This window comes from Natator depressus, chromosome 3 (assembly GCF_965152275.1).
Source record: "Natator depressus isolate rNatDep1 chromosome 3, rNatDep2.hap1, whole genome shotgun sequence".
In the NCBI taxonomy this organism is placed as follows: Eukaryota; Metazoa; Chordata; order Testudines; family Cheloniidae; genus Natator; species Natator depressus.
The window spans coordinates 17,623,108-17,650,545 of NC_134236.1; the positions used below are offsets into that span (position 1 = coordinate 17,623,108).

At 43.1% G+C, this 27,438-nt stretch overlaps 1 protein-coding gene across 1 annotated transcript in view; it reads right to left on the minus strand.

The window, feature by feature from the left end:
* RCAN2 (regulator of calcineurin 2) overlaps positions 1 to 27,232 on the minus strand; it is a 171,510-nt gene extending 144,278 nt beyond the window's left edge. The window contains exons 1-2 of the mRNA XM_074947477.1: positions 27,089 to 27,232; positions 16,375 to 16,601 (exon numbers count right to left, since the gene is read on the minus strand). Coding sequence (XP_074803578.1) covers positions 16,375 to 16,599 — 225 coding nt within the window. The 5' untranslated portion in view covers positions 16,600 to 16,601; positions 27,089 to 27,232. The remainder of the gene's footprint in view (positions 1 to 16,374; positions 16,602 to 27,088) is intronic.
* Between the last annotated feature and the right edge of the window lie 206 nt (positions 27,233 to 27,438).

Here is a 27,438-nt window from a genome sequence, read left to right on the forward strand (position 1 = left end):
TCTTATGTGCACAAAGGAGCTACAGTAATATACTCTGGCAGTGGAAAGGGCCTCGAAGTGGGTGTAAATATAATTTACATGCACTCTAAGGCTCCTTTAAAACATTGCCAAAGCGGTTGGGAGTGGGCTTTGTGCATGTGTGTGTGTGTACCAATTGGGGGTTGGAGATGAGGGGCTTTATACCTCTTCTACAAAAAATTGGGATTGGATAAATAATTAAAGAGAACACTGGGTTTGGAACAGAAGCCCTTTTATCTCACTTTTAGTAAAATGGATAAATAGAGTTATGGTATGAAACTACTCTTTAAAGTGATAGTCAACAAGTATTTATTATTATTATTATTATTACTACAACTACTCTTCGCTTCACCCTTCCCCCCACAAAAAAAGAGCTGTCTATGCCCCTATAGCGTAAACAAGAATTCAACCCAATATCTGTTGCTTTCAGTTAGCATTAGAGAGGAAGTTAGCTAGCCAGTTCTCAACAGAAGCTTTAGTCAGAGGTCTCAATGCAAAAAAGAGGCAGAAGCATTTTAGTTTCTTAGGGAACAAGGACCTCTACTGAATTAAGAGAAAACTACAATAGAACCGCAGAGTTACCGACACCAGAATTACAAACTAACCGGTCAACCACACATCTCATTTAGAGCTCGAAGTTCACAATCAGGCAACAGAGATTAAAAAAAAGAAAATATTGTACAGTACAGCACTGTGTTATACTACTAAATAAAAGGAAAGTTTAAAAAAAGATTTGACAAAGTAAGGAAACTGTTTCTGTGCTTGTTTCATTTAAATTAAGATGGTTAAAAGCAATTCTTCTGCATAGTAAAGTTTCAAAGCTGTATTAAGTCAATGTTCAATTGTAAACTTTTGAAAAAAAAAAACACCATAAAGTTTTGTTCAGAATTATGAACATTTCAAAGTTACGAACAACCTCCATTCCCGAGTGGTTTAACTCTGAAGTTCTACTGTATTCACTATAGATTAGCTCCATCTGAGCAAAGCAAATCCCTTTGTGCTAGCAAAAAGATACAGAGGGAACTACTTAACAAGGATCAAACATGTATAGACCAGAGGGCTTTACTAGGGTAAATTAGTATTAGAGACAAAGGGCGAATGTAAGGTTTCAGTAACTGGCAAGGTGAGTCTGGTGTCCATCCGGTCAGCTATTGTCCAGAAAGAGTGACCATGTCATTTAGACTGAAAAAGAAAACTTCATTTTTTCTTATTTCAGTGCTACAGTTGGCAAGTTAGCGATCAGAAACGGGGAGTCACAGTCTACGTCTGCTTATGGGGAGCCAGACCTGGTGAATATCACCGAGGCTTGGTATGGTGAGGAACACGATCAGACCATGTCACCAGGAAGCTTAAAATTACCATCACAGGGGTGAGAGGCTGGGGGGGAGAAGTAGTGCTTGCTGTACTTATGGTATACTGAGCCTATTTGGGTGATTGAGCAGGCGGCAAACAGAGTCAGAATTACCCTCCTCCCAGGGGTTTGGCCTTATTGATCTACAATAAATCATCTTAAAATTTCTCCCCCAAAAAAACAGCTGTTCCTAGGATTTCCTGGTATCAGAGGGGTAGCCGTGTTAGACTGTATCTACAAAAACGAGGAGTCCAGTGGCACTTTAAGGCTAACAGATTTATTTGAGCATAACCTTTCATGGGTAAAAACCCACTTCAGAAGAAGTGAGCTTTTTACCCATGAAAGCTTATGCCCAAATAAGTCTGTCAGGATTTTCCATCAGAACTTTTAGGGTATGTCTATATTGCAGTTAGACACTCACAGCTGGCCCATGTCCGCTTACTTTGGCTTGTAGGACTTGGGCTAAGGGGCTGTTCAATTGTGGCGTAGAGATCTCTGGGACCCTCCCACTTCACAGAATCCCAGAACCCATGCCCGAATGTCTATACCACACTTACACAGCCCCTTGGTTTCACAGGGCTTGGGCTGAGTCAGCTGGCATGGGTCAGCTGCGGGTTTTTAGTTGCAGTGTAGACATACCCTTAGGCGCCGCCTGGCTTTTCCTAATGCGCTCTCTTTGCATCTGATAATCTTTCACATAGGGCCTTGAATAATGAAGATAGAACTTTCTCCATCTGAGAAAGGAAGGATGATTCAGTGCTTAAGGCACTTGGAGGAAATGGAACCTGGGTTTTCCATGTCCTAGGCGTCACCACAGATTTCCTGTTGTGAGCTTGGACAAGTAACTTAGCCACCCGCCTCAGTTCCCCATCTGTAAGAGGGGGACAATAGCACTTGTCTAAGAGACAGGTATGATCAGTCACTGCCATCTCAGAGGGAAGATGCTGCTAGACCTAATTTTCACTGATTCTGAGCCTCAGGATCTGCTTAGCAGCAATCCTAGTATTGGGAGTTGATTCCTGGGAGATTAACTCCATAATTATTTCTTATTGGAGGCTTGTAACACCTACTTACCTGAAAACATTTGACTAGTCTCCTCTAATAGTCACTGCCACAGAGATCTGTAAGCCTGCACAGCGGTACAGGGCTCTCTTGTTAACCTACTCTGCCAGCAGGAGTTAGGACCCTGTATAAAGTGTCTGAGTAAGTTCTTCTGTGGCATATGATGTTAACTCCACTGGGATATATGGCCGGGGGGAGGGGGGAAAGTATTTCTCCGGTTAGAGGCTAGGGTTGCCAACCCTCTGGGATTGGCCTGGAGTCTCGCAGAATCACTATCAATTGAAAGCAATCTGGGAGATTTTAATAGGATATTTTAAGAAAATGACATTACATCATGTTGGGAGGGGAAAAAAAAAATCTCCTGGAATAGCTTCAGCCAGAGTTGGCAACACAGTGTTGCCACTTCTCACAATGATATCACGAGTCTCACATTTGAAGCTTTGCTTATAGCTTCAGACCCTGGAGATAAGTGATTATGAAAGAATCTCAACTTTCATTAAGAAATAAAGAGGGATGGGGGAAGGAAGAGAATAGAAGTAAACTCTCCATGAGAGAGCACTGCTTGTAACTCCTCAGGAACATGCTACCTTAGCTCTGACTTGCTAAGTGACAGCTGCCTCTGCAAACAGGCAGGCTCCTAGAAATTTAAATAAATGTGCAGTACACATATGATCACCATCAGAACCACTGGACAGAGGAGTTATCTGAAGGGCATAAACACCAAGGTGTGAGTGGGGCTGCATAAATTAATACAGATAGGTGTAATCCGAGCTCAGAGGATGAAATTAAGAAAGACAGACTTAGGCTCTTTAGGAAAAAACTCCTCAGGGCAAGAGCTGCAAGTCTGTGGCTCAGTCTCCCAAGAGAAGTAGCATAAGCCCAGTTATTTAAGACATTTGAAACTGGAATGGACAAAGCACTGGAGATTGTTTCTAAGAACAATCCTGCACCTTCAGGGGGATGGATTTCTCCATCTCTAATTGCTCTGAAAGCGTGATAAAAGGTGGTGTGTTCACTTTAAAAGGGCTACAAGAACACACACTCAGTAAGGTAACATGGACAGAAAGGGTAAAGAGATACTTGCAACCATAGGCACCGACTCAGACGGAAAAAAAACTCACTGGCGGCCCTAAGGATCAGCTCTTCTAACATCATCAGCTGTTCAGCGGTGTGCAGGAGGTCCTGGGGGGGAGGAATAGGGCAGGGAGAGGCAGGGTGGAAACTTGGGGGTGGAAGGGGTGGAGTAGGGGTGGGGTCTGGGGCAGAACGGGGGTCCTGCACCCCCAGGGAAATCACAAAGTCGGCGCCTCTGCTTGAAACTGTCAGCAGCAACAAGGAGGGCTATTTGTGAGCTGTGGATGCCAAGAGATGCTGAGAATTCGATTTATAGAAGGGAGGAAAGACAGAACAAGGAACAATGGTCTCAAGTTGCAGTGGGGGAGGTCTAGGTTGGATATTAGGAAAAATCTATTTCACTAGAAGGGTGGTGAAGCACTGGAATGGGTTACCTAGGGAGGTGGTGGAATCTCCATCCTTAGGGGTTTTTAAGGCCTGGCTTGACAAAGCCCTAGCTGAGAAGATTTAGTTGGGGTTGGTCCTGCTTTGAGCAGGGGGTTGGACTAGATGATCTCCTGAGGTCTCTTCCTACCCCTTATCTTCTATGATTTTATGAAAGGAAAAAAAAAAAAAGACACTAAAGGCACCATCCTGTAAGGTGCTGAATTCCTTCAGTTCTTTCTCAAAGTTAATGGGAATTGAGGGAGCTCAGCACCATGCGGGACCAAGCCCTTGAGTCACAAATAGCCAGGAGCTGCTATGCAGCATCCACTCACCATCCATCAGGAAGATAAGCTCTCGCAGACAAAAATCTGGCTGGTGTAAATAATTAACAGGAGGTGTAAATTAACAGCGAATCAGGACAAGATCAGATTACAAAAGAGAGAATGGCTCTTGGTGGCGTTGGTGTGAAAAACCTGTAAGAGGGAGTGTATGGCAGGAACACTGACTGTAGAAAGGAATTCTTAGTATATTACACTGCATGTTTTTGAATTTCCCAAACAAACAGAGTTGAGATAACATGAGAGCCACCCCTTCAAATCCAGAGATGGAGATTAAAATAATAATCCACGTTAACATGTAGGTGGCCAACCCAAAGGACTCCGAAAATAATTAGAAACAAAATTATGTCAAATAAGGCAACATATGACTTAACTTAGATCATATCCACCAAACTGACAGTGCGCTCATCTGGAAAGGTCAGCTCCCTAGGCTGGTGAGCACTCCCGCCAGGATGCATGACGAATAATTAAAATTACCTAGTGTGCTTTGTAATTACAGTGCTAGCATGTAGCAGAGTTAGTGCTTCGGACAGCAAGGTTAGGATCTGTTACCTGATTAAACCCCCATTCAAATGAATGGGCCAGAAGAGCCAAGGGAGATCAGGATGGGTGTGTGGTGAACAGAAAAAAGTACCAGGATCCTTGCAACCCCACCCACAGGAGCTATCACAAGGTACTGCTCCCTCTGCATTCCCTCGTTTACCCAAAGATGGCTGCCCCAGAGAGGGTGAAGAGGAGAGGGTTCATGCCCCCCCCCCCCCACATCAGCCTGCAAACTTTTATGGACAAGCCTGAGAGAATTTAATAGGTATGGAACCAGTAATGATCTATGGTGATATAATAGGGCTTGTAGAATGACTCTAAAATCCTCTAGCGTTTAACAGCGGATGAGCTCCATTCTATAGTTTTTTTTGTACTATCCTATAGAATCCTAGAGAATGTAATAATATCCCTGCTGTAGAATAGTACAGAGGTCACTGCTTTCTACTTAATTCTGTAGGACTTTCCCATAAGTGGAGCTGGCTGGGTTCACCCAAGGGAGCAGTCCGCACCAGGCCAAGGGGTACTGCAGCTTGTCCACTCTCTCATTATGCCAGGGAGTTAGGAAATGGTATTGTGCCTACTAAGACACATGCCTCACTGATCTCCCCAGCTGTAGAGCAGCTCCACATCACTTCAGTGAGGGCTGTGGCTTGATGCTATGCAATTTAGCTAATAAAAAGAGCCCCCTTGACTTCAGTGGGAATTAGTTCTTGCCTTTGCATTGAGCTTGGAATACAGTCATTTTTAGCCAAGGATCTCTCTGGCTCAAGCCGTTTTGTTTTTTTTTTAAATCATAAAAAGCTTCTTAACTTTGAGGCATTTTGATAAACAACTAGTTCTTTTGGACCATGATTGAGTGGCTGGTGATCAAGAATAAAAAAAAGGGGTGGGGGGGGGGAAGGGTCACTGGAATTAAACACCAGCCATAGAGTCAACAAGGAAAAGTAGCTGGGAGTTTCGAAGAGGCCTAAATGAACTAAGCTCTCAACTGCCACTGAATTGCAATAGGCATTGGGGGCCATACTTCCATAGGACTCTGAAAATTTCATCCAATATGACTGTGGTTTAGAAGAAAAGGCAACCCAACATACTAAGTGCTAAGGATGCAATGAGATCAGACATCTTGGCAATACCAGTTCCAGTAACAGCCAGGGATGAATTTTAACATGGCTAAGAATGTGAGTGTTGAACAGAATCTCTTAATGCATTTTATATTCAGCTGACTTGCAATGAACATTAAAACAATCAAAGTATGCAGGACACTGCCTATCCTCATATATGCCTTGATCATCTCTCACCTCGAATACTGTAACTCTTCCCTACATCTCCTTAAATTCCCGCTCTCTAGACTCCATCCAGCACACCACAGGTTGAAGGATTCTTTTATACTTCTTTGCATGGTTGAGAAAGCTATCTACATTCTCATACAACTCCACTAATTCCACATTAATTTTAAGATTCAGTTCCAACGTGCCCTCCTTGTGTAAAGTAAGGATAACGGGGATGTAAAACGCTACCGAACTTTACACATGTATAAATGACTACGCTAGTTGCAGGGCAGTAGAGAATCAGGCTCTTCATTTTTTAAAACCTTCCATAGATTTGCTAAAGCTCATAAGCAAAGACACTGGGCCAAATGCGGAGATAGAGCCAGATCCTCAGCAGGTATGAATGGCATAGTTTAACTTCACTAGAGCTATTGCAATTTATTCCAGCTGGAGATCTGGCCCCTGGAGTCTAACCAGGGGATAAATCCTTGCCCCTCTGAAGTCAATGGCAGAACTCCCACAGACTTCAATGGGGCAGGGTTTCACCTGAAGTTTAGAGGATGAGTCAGTTGTTTTAACATGCACAATGATCTAACTTCACCAACTGAGAACTCTCTTCCCCTAGATTCATCTCTAAATTAGACACCTTATCTTCCTTTGCCTGTCTAGCACCATCTTCTTCTCTGTCACTGCCAGTCTTGATACTGTTGGCCTTCTTTCCTCTGCTGCTACATGGAACAGCTTCCCGTATCTCTGCTTTACACAGTCTTCCTTTCTTTTCAACTTTTGAAAATAATTTTGCCCCCTTGCTTGATTTCTCTCCTCCCTCTGCTATTATTCATTATTTCACTTGGTAACTGCTATTTAATTCTGCATGGATATAGTTTGACTGACGGGTGCTAGGCAAAATAAAAGATGTATTGTACTAATTCTAAAACTCCCTTATAATTGCAATTTGCTTTAGAAGTAATTACAAGCCTATTGCACTGTACATTATTCAACCAGAATGTAGCGTTTACATAAAGATGGTGCACATCTACTTGTAGCAAAGGCTGACCTTCACATGGAAACCTTTTCCTTGGACCAGAAAACAGATCCTAACCCAGCCACAAGTCCTGATATCAATGATGGTATTAAGATTGAGAACAGCTGCTGCATTAGGATGACTTTACTGCACTTTTGATGATTATCAACCAGAAAAACTGATATTTGTTGACTTTCCATTGGACTCCCTGGAATTTTGTTTACTAAAGAGGCAGTGCAAAAAGGAATGAGAAAAAATTTTTTGCTCTCAGTGGAGATTAAAGTCATCTGATGAAATGAACCAAGACCCTTGCTATAAATGACACGCATGCAACCTCTTTCCATTTAGAAGATGCAGTCTTGTTACCTTCATCAGAACTCAGAGGAGTTTACTCCTAAGTTTAACACTGCACCGGGCCAAATTGTTAGGATTTAAATTAGATGCAAAGTATATCAGTGTGTGAAAGTCTGAGTTTATTGCTGTTATTTATTCTGTCTGTGGTCAGGCCTCCCCATGGATTTGACTGAAGTCAGGCAAAGCTATGCCACTCCACAGATGCCTGGACTGGAGAGACAACAATGCAGAAACAATGCAGGGCATGAGGTGTAAATAGTACCAGTTGCTAGTAAACTTGACCAAAATATTTCACCGTTAAATATTGACACAAAGCACTCTAATCCAAAACTCTCTGAGCCGGTTAGGAATAAAATGGCATAAAATTATATGGGTAGATTACAGCAGTATTTTTGGTTTGTTTTGCTTTTTATGCTCCCAGAAGAGTATATATCATACTACTGTCCTGTGACAGACTCAGCTGTGTTCTAGCACAGTGAAGACATTGTAAGTGCATCTAACTTCTCAAAAAAAAAAAAAAATTCATGCAGAATTATTGAGGAAGACCAAGACAACCAGCAAAAGATGTTCCCTTTCAGAGCAAGTTCTTTGCTGTACTCCACCTACATGCTTGCTCTCAACCACTGTTAAACAGAAAGGGTGCTCCAGCCTCAAAGTTCCAGTCCAGATCCCAACTTCCTCAAAGATCAGGGATGTTCAGATCCAGGGATTTGGATCAGCCTCCTATAGAAGGGAGCCAATTGGGACATTAGTACAAGTTTCCCCTAAAGTTCAGGAGTATTTGGATCAGACCCATCTCCACTGTTTATCCTGTAGTGTCCTTTATGATAAAGGGATGAAACAGGACTGGGCTGTAATGAATATAAGGGGGATTCTTTAGTGAGGCCACATAGAACTATATGGTCTTCTCCCTAGCTCATAGATTAAGATGCAAAGGTTGTGCTAATGTCACCACACAGAGTCTTCCTAAATCTTGGCATGGACTCACGAACAACTACACTAACACACCACACTATTTAGAATAGTGCATACTCTTTATACAACCCACACGCATAGGAGTGTCTTAGTCGTCATTATGGTTATTTATATTGATTAGTTGGTTCTTTCCCAAGCAAACGTCCCCTTTGCGCTTTGTTCATGGCATGGTGAGCACTTTCTGCATGCAGCTGAGCAGGACGTGACCGCCAAAAGCAATGCTAGGAAGAATGTTTCCACAGAAGCGTATAAAAGAAAAGTAAGTTTCCAAATTTAAAGAGGGTTATCTTATGTGTTCTGGGAAAAATGTTCATAAGTTCATCTTTATAAAATTAGAAATGGCTGTCTTATAACTGCATGCTTTGAAGCATCATTCCAAACTTCAGCTGCAGAAATCGCAAGTCTACCTTTAATCCTCTTGATCTGGACCCAGGGACATTCTCCCATCAATGTGAAGGCACTCATGCACCTAAACGCACTGTAGGCAGATAGGAAAATAAACCTCAAATACTATAAATCTCTGTGGCAGAGTCTGAAACTCAGACATTGTCTCAGGCATATACCAAGCACCTATCACTGTACTAACCAGGTGCTAAATGCAGAATTAAAAACTTACTTTTAGAAATATTTTCAGAATTAAGAATTATTAATAATGTTTGCCAAATTGAGGAGTATTTGAAATTTGTTTATTAGTTTTTGGATGCCTGGAGGGTAGCCACTAACAGTCAGCTAGATTCAACCTGCCTAGATTGTGGTAAGCAGTGGGCCCCAGGATAGTAAGTCTTTTCTTTGGGAGATTAACATGGGAGTGCCTTCTGACAAGGTTATCAGATCAGAAAGCTGGTCATTTGACTTGGCCAGAAAGCGAGAGTAGAATTAGTGTGGACTTCTCCCATCTCATTTCCTGGATGGTCCTGGCTACGAACAGGAATGACAAGAACACAGAGAGCAGGCTGTCAGCCATCTAGCAAATAGGATGCCGGTTGCAACAAGATACTTGAATTCACTGGGAATTTTAGAGTTGATTCAGATAAGAGCAGGATCAGGCGCTAGGTCTATAAAAACCTAGTTCTCTTTGGGAACAGTGGCCTGATCCACTGTTAACACCTTCTGCAAATGGCTTTAATAGAGGGAATGTAAAGTCAGGAACTTCTCAGTGAGATTTCCTACAACAAATTTAACACCCCTCCTCGGGCACATGCATTACAATTGTGAAGGGGCAGACTGGGTCTACAAAAATGTAGACACTGAAACGTATCTCTCAACCAGAAAGGGAGCGTTTTTGTGGTTTGGCATCTTTCCACCACTAACATTCTCATAGTGACCTTTCCAATCTCTCTCTGCCCCCTGCTGTTGGCTCCATTCTAGGGCTAAGCATGTAGCGGCACCCCAGAACATATGTGCCAGGGAACCCCAAAACTCATATGTTGTAGGGCTGTCGAGACAGTTGTACATACTGGGGATAGCAGTACCAACTCGAGTTTGATAGTCCCAGAACTATGGTATGTTGGGGTTCAAATAAATGGCAAGCCCCTGCATGTGCATGACTGCTGCCCTGTTGTTGCAGAAAGCAAGGACACAATGGTCTTGCAAGCTTCTGACCCATCGCAGCCGATTCCCTAATTCCAAAAGTGGGTACTGAGCTGATTCTTTAACAAGGACTAGCACTCTGTGATAGACAGGGCCCAATGTGACACTTGTGAAGCACAAGGCAGACATCTGTAGAAATGAAGGAATGAGGATCCAAGAACTAAAATCCCACCTGCAAGTGAGACTCAGACTCCTAGAGGGTAAAATTCCTGGGAGCTGAATAAAATTGTGGCCACTCTCCTGCTGTGCACTTCAAATATTGCATTGGCATAGACTGCAGGGAAAAGGACTTGAGCCTATGACGATGGTGGGATAAAAAAGCCATAGGAAATAAAGGTTCTCATTGGACTGTATGACTGTCAGAACAAGAAATGTCTTCTGTGTTTACTAAGTGCCTAGCACACAAGTGCTACTGTGGTCTAAACAACAGTGGATGATAGTACACTGTTGTCTATAGACTCTTGCCTAGATGGAGAAGAAGGTGGAATGACGCTAGCCTAAGATTTCATAATGAAGCTATGAGCCATAACATGGTAAAGGACCCCATTCTGCTTCACCATTATCCCTTTGTTCAGACTCTTTATAGATAGCTGCCTATATAGTACATATCCTGTGCAGAAGGTTTTGTTTTTACCAAGTGATGGATTAACACATTCATACCATGTTATGTTCTGCTATATACAGACTAGGTAAAAATCCCCGAGCACAAAACATCCCACCATTTCAAGTGGCAGTTTCAGATAGCATTATCACACCAATAAACAGACAACCTTAAAAGGTAGAAAAATTGAAAGTAAAATAAAGCAACAATAAGTGTACCAGGAAGCCAGGAATGGAGTCTGCATTCCATTCCAGCCTTGGAGCAGTGACTTCATCTTTGCTGGGGTGACTTTCCACAGAGTCCAGGCCTGAATACTATTATTAGAACAAAACAAGTGTGCCACTTCCTAAAAATAATGATGACTCAACACCTAGAGGCTCCAGTGATGTCATATGGCCAGAGAGGTTCTGGGTTTTCATAGACTGTTTTAAAAATGTAAAAAGTGCAGATCTCCCTGCAAACAAACAAAACCTGCATCCCAACATGTGCCTCCTGAACCAGCCCTTTGGAACATGGAAGCTAGAACACATTCCACTCATGATGCCCAGTCACATTGCCTCCCTGCCTGGCTTAGAAAAGTAAAACAACTACCTATTTCAGTTCCAGAATGAACGTTGTGATTTTTATACAAAACAGTGGCAATGTAGAAAGTTCACTGAGTTGCAATGCACCTTAAGTGTTGCCAGTAGCTGCAGTGGTTTATTTTGTTAACAAAATTAATTCAGGTACGCAAGGAAAAATAATATTTATTACTAAACAACCACAAGCTTAACTTTACCGACCACTGAAGTCAATAGGACTCACTTACAGTGCATACAGCATGTCTTTAAATCTTTGAAGGATCAGGGACATATGTGAATACCCTGACTAGGCTACAGAGTTTGCTTAAGGCATGATCTTACAGCCAATCCTATAGACTGAGACAAGAGGCTGTGATGAGAATGACCCCAATCCTGCTGCTATAGAAGTCAGCAACAAGCTGCCATTGTCTTTAATGAAAGCAGGATCATGCCCAACGTATTAGTAAAGCTGAAGAACCTTAAACAGGAAAAGTAACATGAAATCACTAGCTATTCCCTGCACTCCCATTGTAGACATTCCATTGAAAGCTACAATCCTGCTTCATCAGTTCAGCTGCACTCTTCTCTCTACCCCAACCCCCCGCACATACATTACAGTTCTGGAGATTTATTCTAAGTTTAAATAATTACCTCCCCAGAACATACTCTACAATCACAGACCAAAGTCACCAGACTGACAAATCACCTCCTGTTAGTTCCTACATGGATCTCAGGACCTGATTCAGGGATAAATACGCTCCTCTCTCTCGCTACCATTGCTGGAAAACGCAAATCTGTAATGCGACCTTCGCTATAGTGTTGCAACCAGCTACACCATAATGACCTAAACCTACAGAACCTGATCCTCTTCTCACACTAGTTTTTCCATCAGTAACTCCATCTCTTTTGATAGCATTACTCCTGATTAACACAGAAGCAAGCAAGAGAAGAAGTTGCTGACTTGACCAAAGAGACAAGTGTCTGTCCCTTCTCCGATTTCTAGGCACCTCTGAGGTTGGTATTTAAGTATCAATACATCCTGAAGCTTGTTAAACTACAACTCTAAAGCATCTTAAAAGAAAATAAATGTGTGCTTCAGTTACAGTATATTTACCAATTCCAGCCTGAAGGGAATTAGAGTCAAGTTACAGAACTCCCACCAAGGAGGGGTTTACAAGGAAAACACTAATACACGCAGTACAGAGAAATGTTGTTATACTAAATAGAAAGATCAGAGAGAAAAAAAAAAAATCTATGGTTACACTGAGCAATTAGCTAAGTTAAAAGCAACACACACACATCCTTAAACTGGTATCAAAGTCATGCCCTTTGGCTTCACAACACAGCTTCCTTATCAGGGACAGGCAAGGAGCAGCTCCTCTCATTCAGCTACTCTAGGAGCCAAAAATAAGAGGCCCACTTCTGCCAAATCTTACTCACACGTAATCCCATCAGTTTCTCACAAGTGAGTAGTGACTTAAACCAATTACTTGGATCGTGTGCCATTTCCCAGGGTTTTCATTCATTTTCCAGTAGCAAAATGCCCTATGCCCCTACCAAAAACCAAGGCTTCTTTGTGCTGGTCATTGCACACAGTCACAGAATATAAAAGACAGTCTCTGCTACAAAGAGCTTGTAATCTAAAAATAAAAAGGGCGAGTGGGTAGGGCATAGACTGGGAGTCAGAAGACCTAGGTTCTGTTCTTAGCTTTGCAACTGATCTGCTGGGTGACCTTGGGCAATCCATTTCACCTCTCTGTGCTTTTATTCCTCCTCCAAAACTCTGTCTTTTCTAATCAGATTGCAAATTGGGCACTAACTAGTCTATATTTCATATGAAAAGCCTTGACATTAACCCAGGCACATCTACAGGTAAGTTGTTGTCCATGGAAATTCTCAGAATGTGCATGTTGCATGCTCTTCTTTTCCACCTATCCATCCACCAGGAAGTGGTCCTCAGACAAATGTTTTTTGCCCAGTATGAAGGTTGCTTTGCTTTCTGAACTGTATTTTCTGGGCTAAGGAATCAATTTTGAGCCAAAGGCTTCTCAGTTCCTGTGGTGCAGCCAATCATGGAGGAGGGCTTTGTCCATTTATAGCCTCAATTTTCCTCTCCTCTGCCACCACTGAGCAAGCAGTCACTTCTCGAAGTGGATCCTCCAGATCAGAAAGATCTCCTCTCCTCTACTCTGGCATCCACAAGGTTTCCTCATAAGATGAAGAGGGCCAAAAGCAGGAGAAGCAGCGGTGATTCTGTATTCAGAAAAAGACACTGCTATGAAGGGGCTGTAACCAGATATTGGGATCAAGTCCAATGGCTCCAGCACGGCTTCATCTTTAGCCATCCTTCTCCCAGCCAGGCAGCATTTGTCTGTAGTCCGCAGGATGATATAACCCAAAAATTTAGGTCGCATTTAGCTAAACCAGAAGGGATTTCTCTCTGATTGACCCAGCCCTAAGAAAGAGAGGGAGGGAGAAATGCAGAAGAAAGGAAAGAACCATATGAAATCTAAGGAGGTAGATATGAGAAAGCAAATAAGAAATTAAAGTTTAATTTTGAGGTAGGGAAAAGGTATTTGAGTTTTTGGTAGCCACAACTTAGATATGAAACTCTTATCATATTTAGACACCCACAACCGCCACGTGACAGGTTGCAGAAAAAAAGAGATCCCCAGACAAATGAAAGTAAATTAAATCCTTCTATTTGGTTTGTTTTACTTGAAACAAAGAACCTTTCAAACTACCATGTGCTTATAAGTATAGTTTATCTCAAGTGCTTTCAGCTCCAGGATTAAAACATCAGTTGTAGAAAACGAAGTTTTTTAAAAATGGTCAGTGTGACCCCCAATAGGCTAAAATTGTTATATGCCATGTGCACCTAGAACTTAGATTTAAAATTTAGGATTCAAGCTCACCCACAAGATCAAACAATAATTTACACTAGCAATCTCCTCTGGCTCTATCTTTTGTAAAAACCCATCTGTACCAGACCCCCCGCCCCCCAAAAATGTGCTTCAAAGAGCAGCAAAGCCAACTAACACAATCATACTGCAAAAGTTCTTACTCTCGGTCTATAATACATGTAAAACTTAATGCATATATTGTCGGTATAAGTTATATGAATGTGGTTTTCATAACACGCCACTGTGCCATTGCTATAGACTGGATTTAAAAAGCGATATTGTAGGATAGGAGTCTATTATCAGCACTTATTAAAATACCAAAAATCAACCAACAGTTACTTTAGCCTAGTAAACGTACAAGATTTTATATTAAAATCATGTGTGTTCTTATCCTGCAGTAGTAGTTAATAATAGAAAGGATTATGAAACCAAATCAGCTGGGAACACAAGTATTCGTTCTAGGGAAATCAGGTCCCTTGGTGCACATTTGTGTTACTTGGAAACCATAGTGTAATTTTATCTAGTCTAACATACAGACTGTGAAATAAAAGGAGAGTCACTACTTACCTGTGAGCAGAACTCCTTAATAATCCATTGTTATCTATGGAGGCACACTCCATCTCACTAATGTGGACATGGCATCGGAGCATCTACCTCCAAAGCTGAGTCACTATTCTTAAGACAAACTCTACTCTTGCACATCTTCACAGATTGCTGTCCCTTTCTCAGTTATGTGACCACCAGTTCCTTTATTAACTAAGCCATCAGCTAAACACTGGAATAATCCAGCTTCAAATAGAGCAACTCAGTGTACAGTGTGTCTAAAGGAAACTTTCAGGAGATTTTACTTATGATTAGAGAAAATTCATCTTTCTGAAAAGATTCTACCCAAAGATCCACATTTGCTTCCACATGAATGCCCTTTTACACTGCCAGACCCAGGTAAATGAACATGCCAATCCTGCAACGTACTGTGTGCCCTTAACTCCCACTGAAATCAAGACCCAGATTTCTTAAGGTATTTAGGCGGCATTGCAGCTCTTAGCATTTCATTTCATTTTCAAAAAGTATTTAGGAAATCCGGAGCCAAAAATCCCACAATGGGATTTTCACTCCTAAATCAAAGAGCAACTAACTCCCATCATCTGCATCTCAAGGCAGCAGATAGGGAAACACCCTAACAATGCTGGTCAGCTGCAAATATTCAATAAGCAGTGGCAGACCAATTGGCAACATCTATCAACAGAGCATGGTAGGGTAGCTGGTGGTGCCGTTACCTCAATACTAGGACCTATGATTGCACAATTCTCTAAGATTATTATTAAGAGTTTGTAGAAGTTTGCTCATCACCTTCGTGCCAATCTGGCTGCCAGCAGTAAGCAGAGTTTGGGACCCCATAGCAGATCATTTTCTTTATGACGCAGAGATTTGGAATATTCCCCCCTAACCCATGTTATTTACAGTGGGTACATAAGACATCATCTTTACCTTGAAGAAAGATGTAAAAAAAACACCCCAAACAAATGAGTAAAGCCACACACAATAATTCCACTTGCAGAACCTCAACCAAGAACACTGGCCAGTGCCTTTAATAGCACAAAGGGTTACAGGCCAACTTGTTGGTGCTCTGACCTGGGAACCCTTCAACCTAAAGCCATACCTTCCCCCCACCACACAGACTCTCCGTTCTCCATCCTAAATAAACTTTATTCCTGGCCTTCAGGCAATTCCAATGAAAATGACTTCCATGTTCACTGGAGTCATCTTGTCTGAGATTCTCCATTCGGGGGGGGGGGGGGGGAATACACACCACCTTTTTCCACTTTCCCAGGTGAGAAGTTACTTCAGATCAGAATTTAAAACATTTGTGAGCAATACAGGAAAGGCAGTAACATCACAGTAATGTGTTACGAGTGAGCAGGAGAAACATTCTTTCATGTGTTTAGCTTTGCCACCTCCACCATGTCTGCAGTGATGGTTGCTATGATACGTGTCCCCACATGTTTGGTGAGATTTGCACAAATGTTAACAAAACCCAAAACCTTTTTATGCACTATAGTTGGCAGGCAAGTTTTATTTAAGGAGTCAAATATTGGGGCTGACTGCTGTTGCCTGTCGCGCCCCCCCCCCCAAAAAAAGACTCCTGATGTCTGTGCTACAGTTGCCTCATACATAATGAGCATTTAAAAAAATATAGTTTCCACGTAAGTAAAACAAGCATTGCACCATTGAAATGTTAACAAATACTTTCCATACTTCACATGTAAGTGGAAAAGTCACACCATACCTTACTGTCCTCGCCTTCAAACACAGATTGGTGGACGTTACAAGCGAAGAGAGAGTTTGGGAGATCATTGAAATCAGTTATTTCATGAAAATCTTCTTCTTCAAAACATCTCTTTATATCCTTGTCTCTGTCTGTAGAGTAGAGCAGGAAAAGTCCCCCATCATCCAGAATACAGCCATAGTGACCAGGGCCTCGCATTCCAAGGAAATACGATTCTCCCCTCATTCCTAATGGCATGGAGAAAATATGATGGTTAGTCTATAAGGCTTTTAAACCATACACACAAGTCTCTCCAGGAATTAATTCTTAGTCCTAGAAGAGAGACTTGAAATCAAGCTGAATCTGAAAGTCACTTTCACTAGACAGCAATGCAATAGCTTGAGCTGGAAACCCAGGACACCACCATCAACTTCAATGAGATTCAAACCAAAGTTTTAGGACCATGTCTGCATTATAAAATCATAGAAGTGTAGGGCCAGAAGGGACTTCAAGAGGTCATCTAGTCCATCCCCACACACTGAGACAGAACCAAGTATTCCTAGGCCATCTTTGACAGGTGTTTGTCTAACCTATTCTTAAATACCTCCACTGATAGGGATTCCACAGCTTCGCTAGTTAAGTACTGGAATTGGTTAACAATCCTTGTAGTTAGAAAGATTTTCTTAACATCTAACCTAAATCTGCCTTGCTGCAGATTAAGCCCATTACTTCATGTCCAATGAAGGTAGGACAAGGAGATCAATCAATCACTGTCCTCTTTATAAACAGTCCTTAACATATTTGAAGACTGTTACCACGTTCCCCCTCTCAATCTTCGGTTCTCAAGCCTAAACATGCCCAGTCTGTTTAACCTTTACTCACAGGTCAGGTTTTCTAAACTTGCTATTTTTGTTGCTGTCCTCTGGATTCTCTCCAATTAGGCCACATCTTTCCTGGAGTGTGATGCCCACTTCTCCAATTTATCAAGATCATTTTCAGTTCTAACCCTGTCCCCCAAAGAGCTTGCAACTCCTCCCAGCTTGGTGTCATCTGCAAATTTTATAGACACACTCTGCACTCTATTATCCAAGCCATTAATGAAAATATTGACTAGCAGCCTAAAAGAGGCCTAACTGTATATTAAACATGATAAAATTCTAGGACATATCCATAAGTTTGGCATATTATTTAGAATATTAATTATCATAGCACTTGGCAGCCCTAGTCACAGACCAGGACCCCATGGTGCTAGGTATTGTACAAACACAGAACAAATGTAGCTTTCCAGATGTTTACAAGGAACTCCTCCAAAGCACGAGGGCCAACAAGGGAGAATGCACAAAGGTGCTCGTTTGAAAATTTAACTAGTTGGAGACAGAGGCTAGTCATCAGTGGATCAGAAGCGGGAGTCAACCTCTCGATACAGAAGTACAGAGACTCGATACAACAGTCTCGATACAGAGACTGGAGTGAGGCTATGCCACAAAGGGCCTTGAAAGTAAAGACATGGTTAAGGTCCCCTCCACTCCACAAAAACAAATGATCTAGTCACTGGGTCAAGGGATAGGGAACCCAATGATGGTGCATTGTAGTCTGGACTCCAGCTAGACAGAAGCAAAACTTCAGTGCGCTAGTTCATTACTGTGTGTGTGTGTGTGTGTGTGTGTGTCAGTCACACACACGCGCGCGCTCTCTCTCTCACACACACACACACACACACACACACACACACACACCCCCTTCAAAAAGAGAACCAACAGTTTCAAAATTGATTTAAAAGCAAAAAAGTTCTTTAAGGATGGTTCCAAATTTCAAATCAAAGTAAAAAAGGTAAAGCACCTCAAAAAAATGATATTATAGAAAGGCTGAAAGGAGCAGTGCATATAGCTAAGACAACACCCTGTTATTCTACTATTTCCATACAGAATAAACTGCAGCCGAATTTAAGGTTTGCTGTAGAATATATGTCCTGTTGTTCTAAGCTCATTAACACTTTCTTTAAAGGAGTTTTAACGAACATGTGGGGGGGGGGGGGAGAAATAGACTTGAGAACATGGCTTTGGATCAGGCCCCAAGAGAAGACATCCAGATTACTTAAAACAATTAACTATATGCAAGTGGTGTAGGAGAAATTATCTTTTCCGAAAGGAAGTGGTTAGAGGGCTACATCTACATAGTTTGTTCAGATGTTTCCGATTTGCCTTGTTCTCTTGCACACTACTTGCTGTTCCTTGTTAACATTTGTAACTACTGATGCAACTAAAACTCTTAGGGCTAAATTCTGCCCAGGATTATACTGTGTACAACTCCACTGCGATATTTAGAAACAACAGCCTTCCAAGGGAAGCAGTGGGGGCAAAAGACCTATCTGGCTTTAAGATTAAACTCGATAAGTTTATGGAGGAGATGGTATGATGGGATAACATGATTTTGGTAATTAATTGATCTTTAAATATTCATGGTAAATAGGCCCAGTGGCCTGTGAGGGGATGTTAGATGGGGTGGGATCTGAGTTACTACAGAAAATTCTTTCCTGGGTATCTGGCTGGTGAATCTTGCCCATATGCTCAGGGATTAGCTGATCGCCATATCTGGGGTCAGGAAGGAATTTTCCTCCAGGGCAGATTGGAAGAGGCCCTGGAGGTTTTTCGCCTTCCTCTGTAGCATGGGGCACGGGTCACTTGCTGGAGGATTCTCTGCTCCTTGAAGTCTTTAAACTATGACTTGAGGACTTCAATAGCTCAGACATAGGCGAGAGGTTTTTCACAGGAGTGGGTGGGTGAGATTCTGTGGCCTACGTTGTGCAGGAGGTTGGACTAGATGATCATAATGCCCTTCTGACTTTAATATCTATGAAAAACAATCTCAATAAGTAACATGAACCCTTCAGGCCCAATCTGGCATGACTATACCCCTGGTATAACCCCACTGGCTTCACAGGCTTGCACAACATACAATTATCTTACATCAAAGAGAGAGCAAAGAGAGATGGTGGGCGCATCTGACTAAGAGAAAGCCTTCATGTAGAAGAATCTAAAGTCACCCCCAAAAGTCTCACTTTCTTGCCACAGGGAGCTGCTGGCCCTTTTCTCTGAAGCAGAAAGAGGCTCCAGGAGTGGGGAAGCAACAGGATGTTACACTGCTAAAAATAGCAGGGTGGAAAGGGAGGCACTGCTTGGGTAAGTAGAGAGGCGTGTAGGGTACATACCCACAGGGTTCAGGAGTGTCTTTACTTACCTAAGCAGTCCCTCACCATCTATGCTGCTATTTGTACCCATGCTATGGGGGGTGGTGGTGGGGGGATATTATATGTTCTTTATGCACAAAAGGAGCATACAGTGTAGATGTACCTTCAGGGTAAAACTGTGGGGGCCCAAGCTAATTACTGTACCAGGCCACTGGATATTGACACAGGCAGCTCAGGAACACTGGGGTCAGTCATACTTTGTGATGTTTGTACAGAGCGGTGCCCAGTGGTACCAAACCCTGGTGTATTGACCACCAGTAGTCAACCTAACCTTTGCCAATAGTCTGTGGAGAGCTAGCTGGTCACAAGGTCTTGGCTCTCCTTTGTTTACAGGTGCTAAATTACATTAAAAGGCAGCTAAAAATAGATTAAATACTTTCCTAGTATTACTGTTCCATGCAAGCAATTGCTATGGTTTCCACAGGGATGTTATGTGAGGTGAGGTGCCTCTGTAAGGGAGCAAAGAAATCAAATGTAACTATAGCAGGGTGTCAGATCTTAAGCCACTCTTCTACTGAGTCATCCTGATGTCAGGTATTTGAACCGTGCATAGGGATGTGCAGAGATATTTTTTCTGAGTCACGCTAAGGTTAGAGCAGGTATGTCCAATTAGCTTGAATTTAGGAGGGTCTCTCAAGCAGAAGGAACAGGAAATCAGAAGGGCAGGCAAGCTTGGGGAGAAAGCAGATGTTTGGTTTTTCTTGTTAATTAAGTTAGCAATAAAAGCAAACCCCCTGAAGGGATTATTGTTATATCAGGTACCACCAGGTGATGATGTTACTCAGTCTTCCAAGTTCTTTTTCTCTGTTTGTGAGACAATGTTCAGTCTTAGAAAGACGTGTGCTGTTGTTCATTCTGTTATGCAAGGTTCTATCCAGAGGTTGCTGTATGAGCAGCAGGAGAACTTGTGTTCCGCTGACAGACCCCGGTTGTCAGTGGGCGGGATCGAACCTGGGACCTCTCGAACTTAGTGCATGAACCTCTACAGCATGAGCTAAAAGCCAACTGGCTGTTAGCTCAGGCTGTAGAGCAGACTCATTTTATCTCTCTCTTTAAGTGGTCTCTGTGCCACTAGATGGGACAGAACACCACACCCAGGAGATGCGTGGGTTACACTTGCTCTCTGCCTTGACCTCCAATTGGAGTAAATTCTTAAGACCAGAGCTGGTCTCTGGGTCGGTGTTGAGTTGAGATTCCTAAGAAGGGATTGTCCTGCATATTTTGTAACCACCTCCATTCCAGGACTGGTGCTATAGCTAAAACAAGCTACACTTAAAATATATCCAGACTCCAAGCCACTGATTTCTTCTCCACTAAGAAACCAGCCAGCAAGGCTCTGATATCAGCTGCCATTAGGCAGAGGGATAATAGTATCCTCTGTCCAGGATGCAGGGGGGGGGGGGGGAAGTGCACCCACCCATCCACCCACCCACCCTTAACAATTGTATGCAATGTTATTGTAAAGCTCTGTGTCTGCTCGAAAGCCTGTCTTTCTCAACACCAGAAGCTGGTCCAATAATTACCTCACCCACCTTGTTGATCTAATATCCTCAATAACTCTGTAACCCAGAACTGCTTGGTGTGGCACTCTGTCCCCCTCTAGCGATGCCTAGGCCAGCTAGAGATTGATGTGTGCTACAACCCTGGCTAACACACCAATATATTTTAGCTCAAGCGTTAAGCTCCTGAGGTCCCAGGTTTGATCCCAGCCGCCGCCAACCGGGGTCTATCAGCATTACAAGTGGGGGCTCCTCTGGGATATCAACTGGGAAGTCTCTGAAGCATTATCAGGGCTAAATAAAAGTCCTCAAGAAACACAGATTTGCATGTCATCTGATTGGCTAACATATGGATTCATCTGTAGCCAATTAAGATGTGCATGTGTGATTTGATTTGTCAGCCCTTGTTCCAAATCTGAGTTTTCTTGACCTCTGCGTAAACAATAGAAGAATTTGCTAACCCTTCCAATGACTTCTCAGCCATTCACAAGCCGAGATTTTCTCATCCATGTAACCCTAGGAATCATGTCATGATGCTGGATTATGTTCATAACAAAAAGATTGTGTGGTTATCAAACATCCGTTTTGTTTTAGTATTTACTCAGCCACTAAATACATTTATCACCTCAAACAAACCTGTGCCAGAAACATTTTCTTGCCAATAATTCTGTCAAAGCATTTAATAATAAATACCACACAAGTATGTACAGCTCATGGTGTCATCAGAAACCTCCTCCCCCCCACAAAAAAGAGAATTAATTCCTTATAAATCACTGCAGTCCATCTAACTGGTTATTTTTAAGCAGGTATATTGATATAATATAGTAACTGGGCCACATTCTGATTTACACTAAGGCCCCATTCTATTGCTTCTGGCAAAAGTTATTTACTACCACGTCACACAGCTCTGAAAATGTAAAGGAGGCCTGTAAGGTGCTGGCCTGTCTCCCCAAACCCATGAAGGACTCCCCTAGAATCTTCCTCTGGGCCAGCCTTTTAGTCTTCAAACACCAAACTTAGGCAAAACACCAAAACAAAGCTGTTCTTCAGCCTGCCACAGTTCCCAGGGGCTTTTTCTCTTGCCGCTCTCAGTGTCAAATAGAAAGCGTTTCTTCCTTTCAATTCCCCTGCTTGGAGCCCATCTCCTTCCTGCAGCTACCTTCCACCCGAACACTTTCAGTCCTTTATATAAAACACCTGACCCCTTCCCAGCCATCTGATCATCCGACTAGACTGTGTGACTCCAGGACCCCGGCCCTTAAAAGGGCAGACCACCCTATTACAGGGCCTTACTGTAAATGGGAATCAGACCCATTATAATTAAAAAAAACAAACAAACATTGAATTCAAATTTGGCCCCAAATTTAGCTTTTATATAAACAAGCTTTTAGAAACACCTAAGATAACAAAAATGATACTTGATTAATTATTCAGAATTCCAATAGGAGTAATTTACTGAAAAACAGCCTCAGATTTAATGATCCAAGCATGCTGTGACCTTATCATAGAATCCACTGAATCTTATTGCCTGGAATCTTGCTGAAGTCAATGAGCCTTTGCTTGGGCATTAGGGCCCACATCCCATTGCAGGACCCTTGCCTATCTGAGTCTGAAATGTTAGGTCAAATTCAGAGGCAAGTCTGAGTTCAAGTTCATGTAAGTTTCACCTTCCTCTGGCTTCTTGATATGTAAGTGAGTCTCCTTTAAATCACCTTACCAATATGCAATTTGTATCCCCCTAAACATCATTGCTGAGTTTGGCCCTTGGTTTTAATTCTGGGTATTAAACTATAATACTCAAAGGGTCAACACTGCAAACATGCATAAATAGAGCATTTATATGGAGTGTGTGTGTGTGTATTAAACCCATGTGTGTGTTAAACACATTCCTAACCCACAGAATGGTAGTACAGGCCCCTTGCCACTACTCCGTTAGCATATGGACCACACAAGTGGTCACTGCCCTTCCACATCCTTTATATGGAGTTTCCTGGCCACTATTTTTTTGTGCACCCCAATGCTCTGCTCCATTCTGACCTATTCTAAGCCAACCCAGATCCTACCATCTGGGTGCTCAAGTGATGCAAAAGCCCCTATCACCCTCTTAGCTCAGTGATTCCTCATAGCTGAAGGGGTTCAGAGACTTTGTGAAGGCCCTCAGCATCAAGATGGGTTATATCACCCAAAATCCTCACTTTCCTGACCCCTAGTTGAAATTCTAGTTGAAAATTCTCTCCTGGTTCTTTCTGGCAACTAGGTTGTGGATCTGTTTAACCATTCAGATAGTATACTGGTTCCTGGAACTAATGGTTCTCCAGCAAAATCAGTAGAGGCCAGCAGGAATCAATAGATACCAGTTGATTCATTCTACTGGAATTGCCACTAGGGGCATTATGACTTCAGGACAACAGAGAATGACTTGCGAGTCAAAGACTGAAAATACATTTAAGTATATATTATTATGAAATTAGACCCTGAAGCAAAGCAGTTAAGCACACACTTAAAGTTAAGCACATGCTTATATGCTTTGTTGGATGGACTTAAGCATATGTTTTGCTGAATTGGGGACTCAATTACCACCATTTACATATCCATTTCTACACTATATTTATGGAAATTAATAATGTATTTCCTTAGAAACTGCTTTTCTGTCTTAAAAGAGTTTTTAAAAGGTCCCTTGGGGACATCTTCAAGTTATAACTAAGGATCTCTTGAAACTGCTAGGAAGCATTTCTTTCTTTTTTTTTTTTGACCAATGCTGCCAGCCATGACAAACTACATAACTAAAAATAGAATAATGGAACAAAATGCTACTAATGAAGAAGGTTTAAATATAACCAAAATTGCAAGTGACTAAATAGATACAAACCTTCTGGGAAAACTAATTCCACAGAAAATGAGAAAAATAGAAAAACCAAAAATAAACCAAAAGTTGCAGTCTTGTATCTAAAAGGAATGAGCGAAGAGCAAGGGGCCCATTTCTGCTCCTACTGAAGTCAATGGCAGTTTTGTCTTCAGGCAGCGTGTGTGAGATTTTCAAAGCGTTGTTTGCAGTGTTGTAGCCAGGCTGGTCCCAGGACAGGTTGGACACATTAAAATTCTCAGAGAGATTGCTAAATGCATTCAACGTTGGTCTAACTCTGCTCTCATTAAAGTCAATGGGCATTTTACCAGACACGTGAGCGCTGGCCTAAATCAAATTCCCACTGACTGCAATAGGAGCTGAGTTAGACCATCATTGGAGAAGTTGCCTTTGTATTTCCTTATTACGCCAAAATCCCAATCCCACAATCCCTACCATGGCAACACTTCTGTTGGCTCCAGTGGAACTTTCACCAAAGCAGAGACAGACGAATTGGACACAAAGTGACAATAGGAACGGACTGCTGCAGACAAAGAAGCAATATAGGCTGTATCACACTCAGGTTTATGACTGCTCCCTCTAGTGGCAATAAAAATGTCTAAAAATCACATCCGATGAAGTGAGGGTCTGCACATCACATTGTGGGATCAGGACTGTAGTTTTGCTTTGCTTTTTAAAATATTGATACAGACACACATGGCGAAAAGGTAAGGCTAATAAATCATATCTTTAAGAAAAGAAATTCAAGACAATCTTATCGAATGATAACCATCCAGGCAGTCTTTCTTCTATCACACTTTCATTACAATTTTGAAATTAAAAACTGAAGCCATTCGAAATATAAGAGTTTGGAGAAACTCTCTTTATAGATGCCATGGCTGGTACATAGAAGTTTACAAACCAGGCACCATCATATGGGTGTTATCAGTGTAGCCATCAGTGTTCTTAATACAAGTGGGGACAAACCAAAACCCAGGATACAAACAGAGCCCACATTAGAGCCATAAATTTTAGGAACAGAAGCTACTCATCTACTCTGATTCCTGTATATCACAAGCCATCAACACTACCCAGCACCTGTACACTAAACCCAACAACCAAAATTAGACCATGGTATTACAGCCCACAGGAGCCTAGGCTATTGTGTGCCACAGGCAGAGAATAGGAGGTACTGAGATGCACCAATGCCCCTGCAATAGCGGGGAAATTATTACATGAGATACACCCAAATAATCCTGGCAAGTGACTCACATTCCATACTGCAGTGGAAGGCAAAAAAACCTCCAAGGTCATTGCCAATCTGACTTGGGGGAAAATTCCTTCCTGACCCCACACATGGCAATTAGTTAGACCGTGAGCATGTGAGCAAGAACCAGCCAGCCAAGCACATTGTTTGGCAAAAGATAGAATCAAATACATCAGACAGATGGGCCCCAGCCTCCTCAAACTGGGGTAAGGGAGGGGTCACCTGTCCTCGGTTCTTACTGCACTGAAGAAACCACAGAGCCAAGTTTACAATACGTATGGACATATTTCCCACTTAGTAACCATCCACTGAGCAAAACAGAAGGTTAGTTTGTAGTTCCTGTGACAATTTCCCATCTACACAATGGTCTTAGACCTCAGACTCTCAGAGGATGATGTTGTATTCACTGTGAAAGCATACTGTTTATTCTTACTGGTTTTGTATGTTTACTGAAGCAACAGAGTTGCTTGGGAGTAATGCTATAATTTTAAAAGAACAATGCTTAATTATTCCACAGAGCAACCTCTATGAACAAACAAAACTGGAGCAAGTTATTTTTCTATATATAGCTACAGAAGACTATGAAAATTTAAAATGCGAAATATAAGCCATGCTAACAAATCCATACAAACATTATAGAATCTGCCACTTTTATTTTTAATCTAGTTGCTAAAAACAATAAATGTATGAAGAATTTATGGACACAAACTTAGAAGGTGATGGGGAGTGAAAACTTTCTTAAATGACTACTCATGGATCCAGGAGAAAACTGGTTGCTGAGATGACAGTTAACTAGAGGTCTGATAAAACCGTACTGGAATCCTAGGGCTGTCTTTATAGTGGTCTCTTAAAACCGCAGAGTCCCTTTGGGAGGGGCATGTGGTACGGGTTTCATTGTACTTCCACACTCAGAAGCAACACAAAGCGGTCAGAGCAGGTTTGTCGTCACTTAATTTCCACTGATTTTTAGGTGAGCCGAGAGGTCTAATCCAGCACAGCAGAACCCCGTTTAGCATCTCCCATATTTGGTTTTATCCAGATCCTATGTACATCTCTACACCCCAACACGAGACACTCCTTCATTTGTCAATTCCCCATTTAACCAAAATTCCCTCCACCCCAAATAAGTAACTTATCTCCAAACCCCACAGCAAGCCCCCTTCCCCCTGAATTATCCAAACACCCCTCCCTTTATTTGCAACATGCCAAGGCTGCACGCAGTACTCCACAAGCCCCCAACAATACCTGGTCCCTGCCCCCCAAAGATCCCACAATCCACCCCAGCACGGCTTGGTCCTGTGGGGGCTGTAGCGCTTGACGGGTGTGCAGCGGGAGGGGGGAAATCACGCGGGGGCGGGGGGGGGGGGGAAGGCGGTCACAGACCCAGCCGAAACAAAATGAAAAAAATTGAGCCGGGTCCCCGAGGGGCTCCCTACTACCTTGCCAAAGTCGCTGCTCCCGGATGAGGACACCCTCACCCCACACGCGCCTTTTTCCCCCCAGACCCCTTGAAGCCGCGGAGGCTCAGACCGCGGGGGTCCGTGGGCACCCAGGGAGCCCCCCTCGGAGCCCTGACAAGAGAACTGCTCAGCCCCCCGAGCCGTGACACCAAGCGCTGGGCACGATCCATGTCTTGTCCCCCAGGCAGCCGCACCCCCTCCGCTGGGGGCACAAGCGGGATCGCGTTCTCCTCCCACACCCGGGAAGAGCAGGACTGTCCCCCCTCCCCGTGACAGCATCCCTCAGGGCTGTTATATAACGGGCTGGGGGTGCGGGGGACATGCCCGTCCGGGAGGGGGGGTACCTGGCAATTGCTACCCCCCGAGGGAGGGAGGGTCCCCACGCTGCAAGGACACCGCGCAGCCTGCGCCTGAACGTACCTGCTGCGGCTCGTTTTCCCTCCCGCAGCCCCCGTGCACCGCCTCGGCTGCTGCTCCGCTCGGCTCGCGGCTCCGCGGAGCTGCTGCCCCCCTGACAAAGCGGCTCGGGGGAGGTGGGCTGGCCACAGAGGGCGGGCGGCAGCCGGGCCCAATCAGCCCGCCCCGCGGCTCAGCCACCCAGGCTGCGGGAGCCAATCCGCTCTAACCCCCCCCCCCCCCCCCCAGCACGCCCGCCCGCCCGCCCGCACTCCGAGCTCGTGTCAACGCCGGCTGCCGCTTCAGGCTGGGCGAGAGGGGTGGGAACCAGTCAGCGCCTCTCCGCAGGTGGGGGGAGGTTTCTGCCTGCCCCT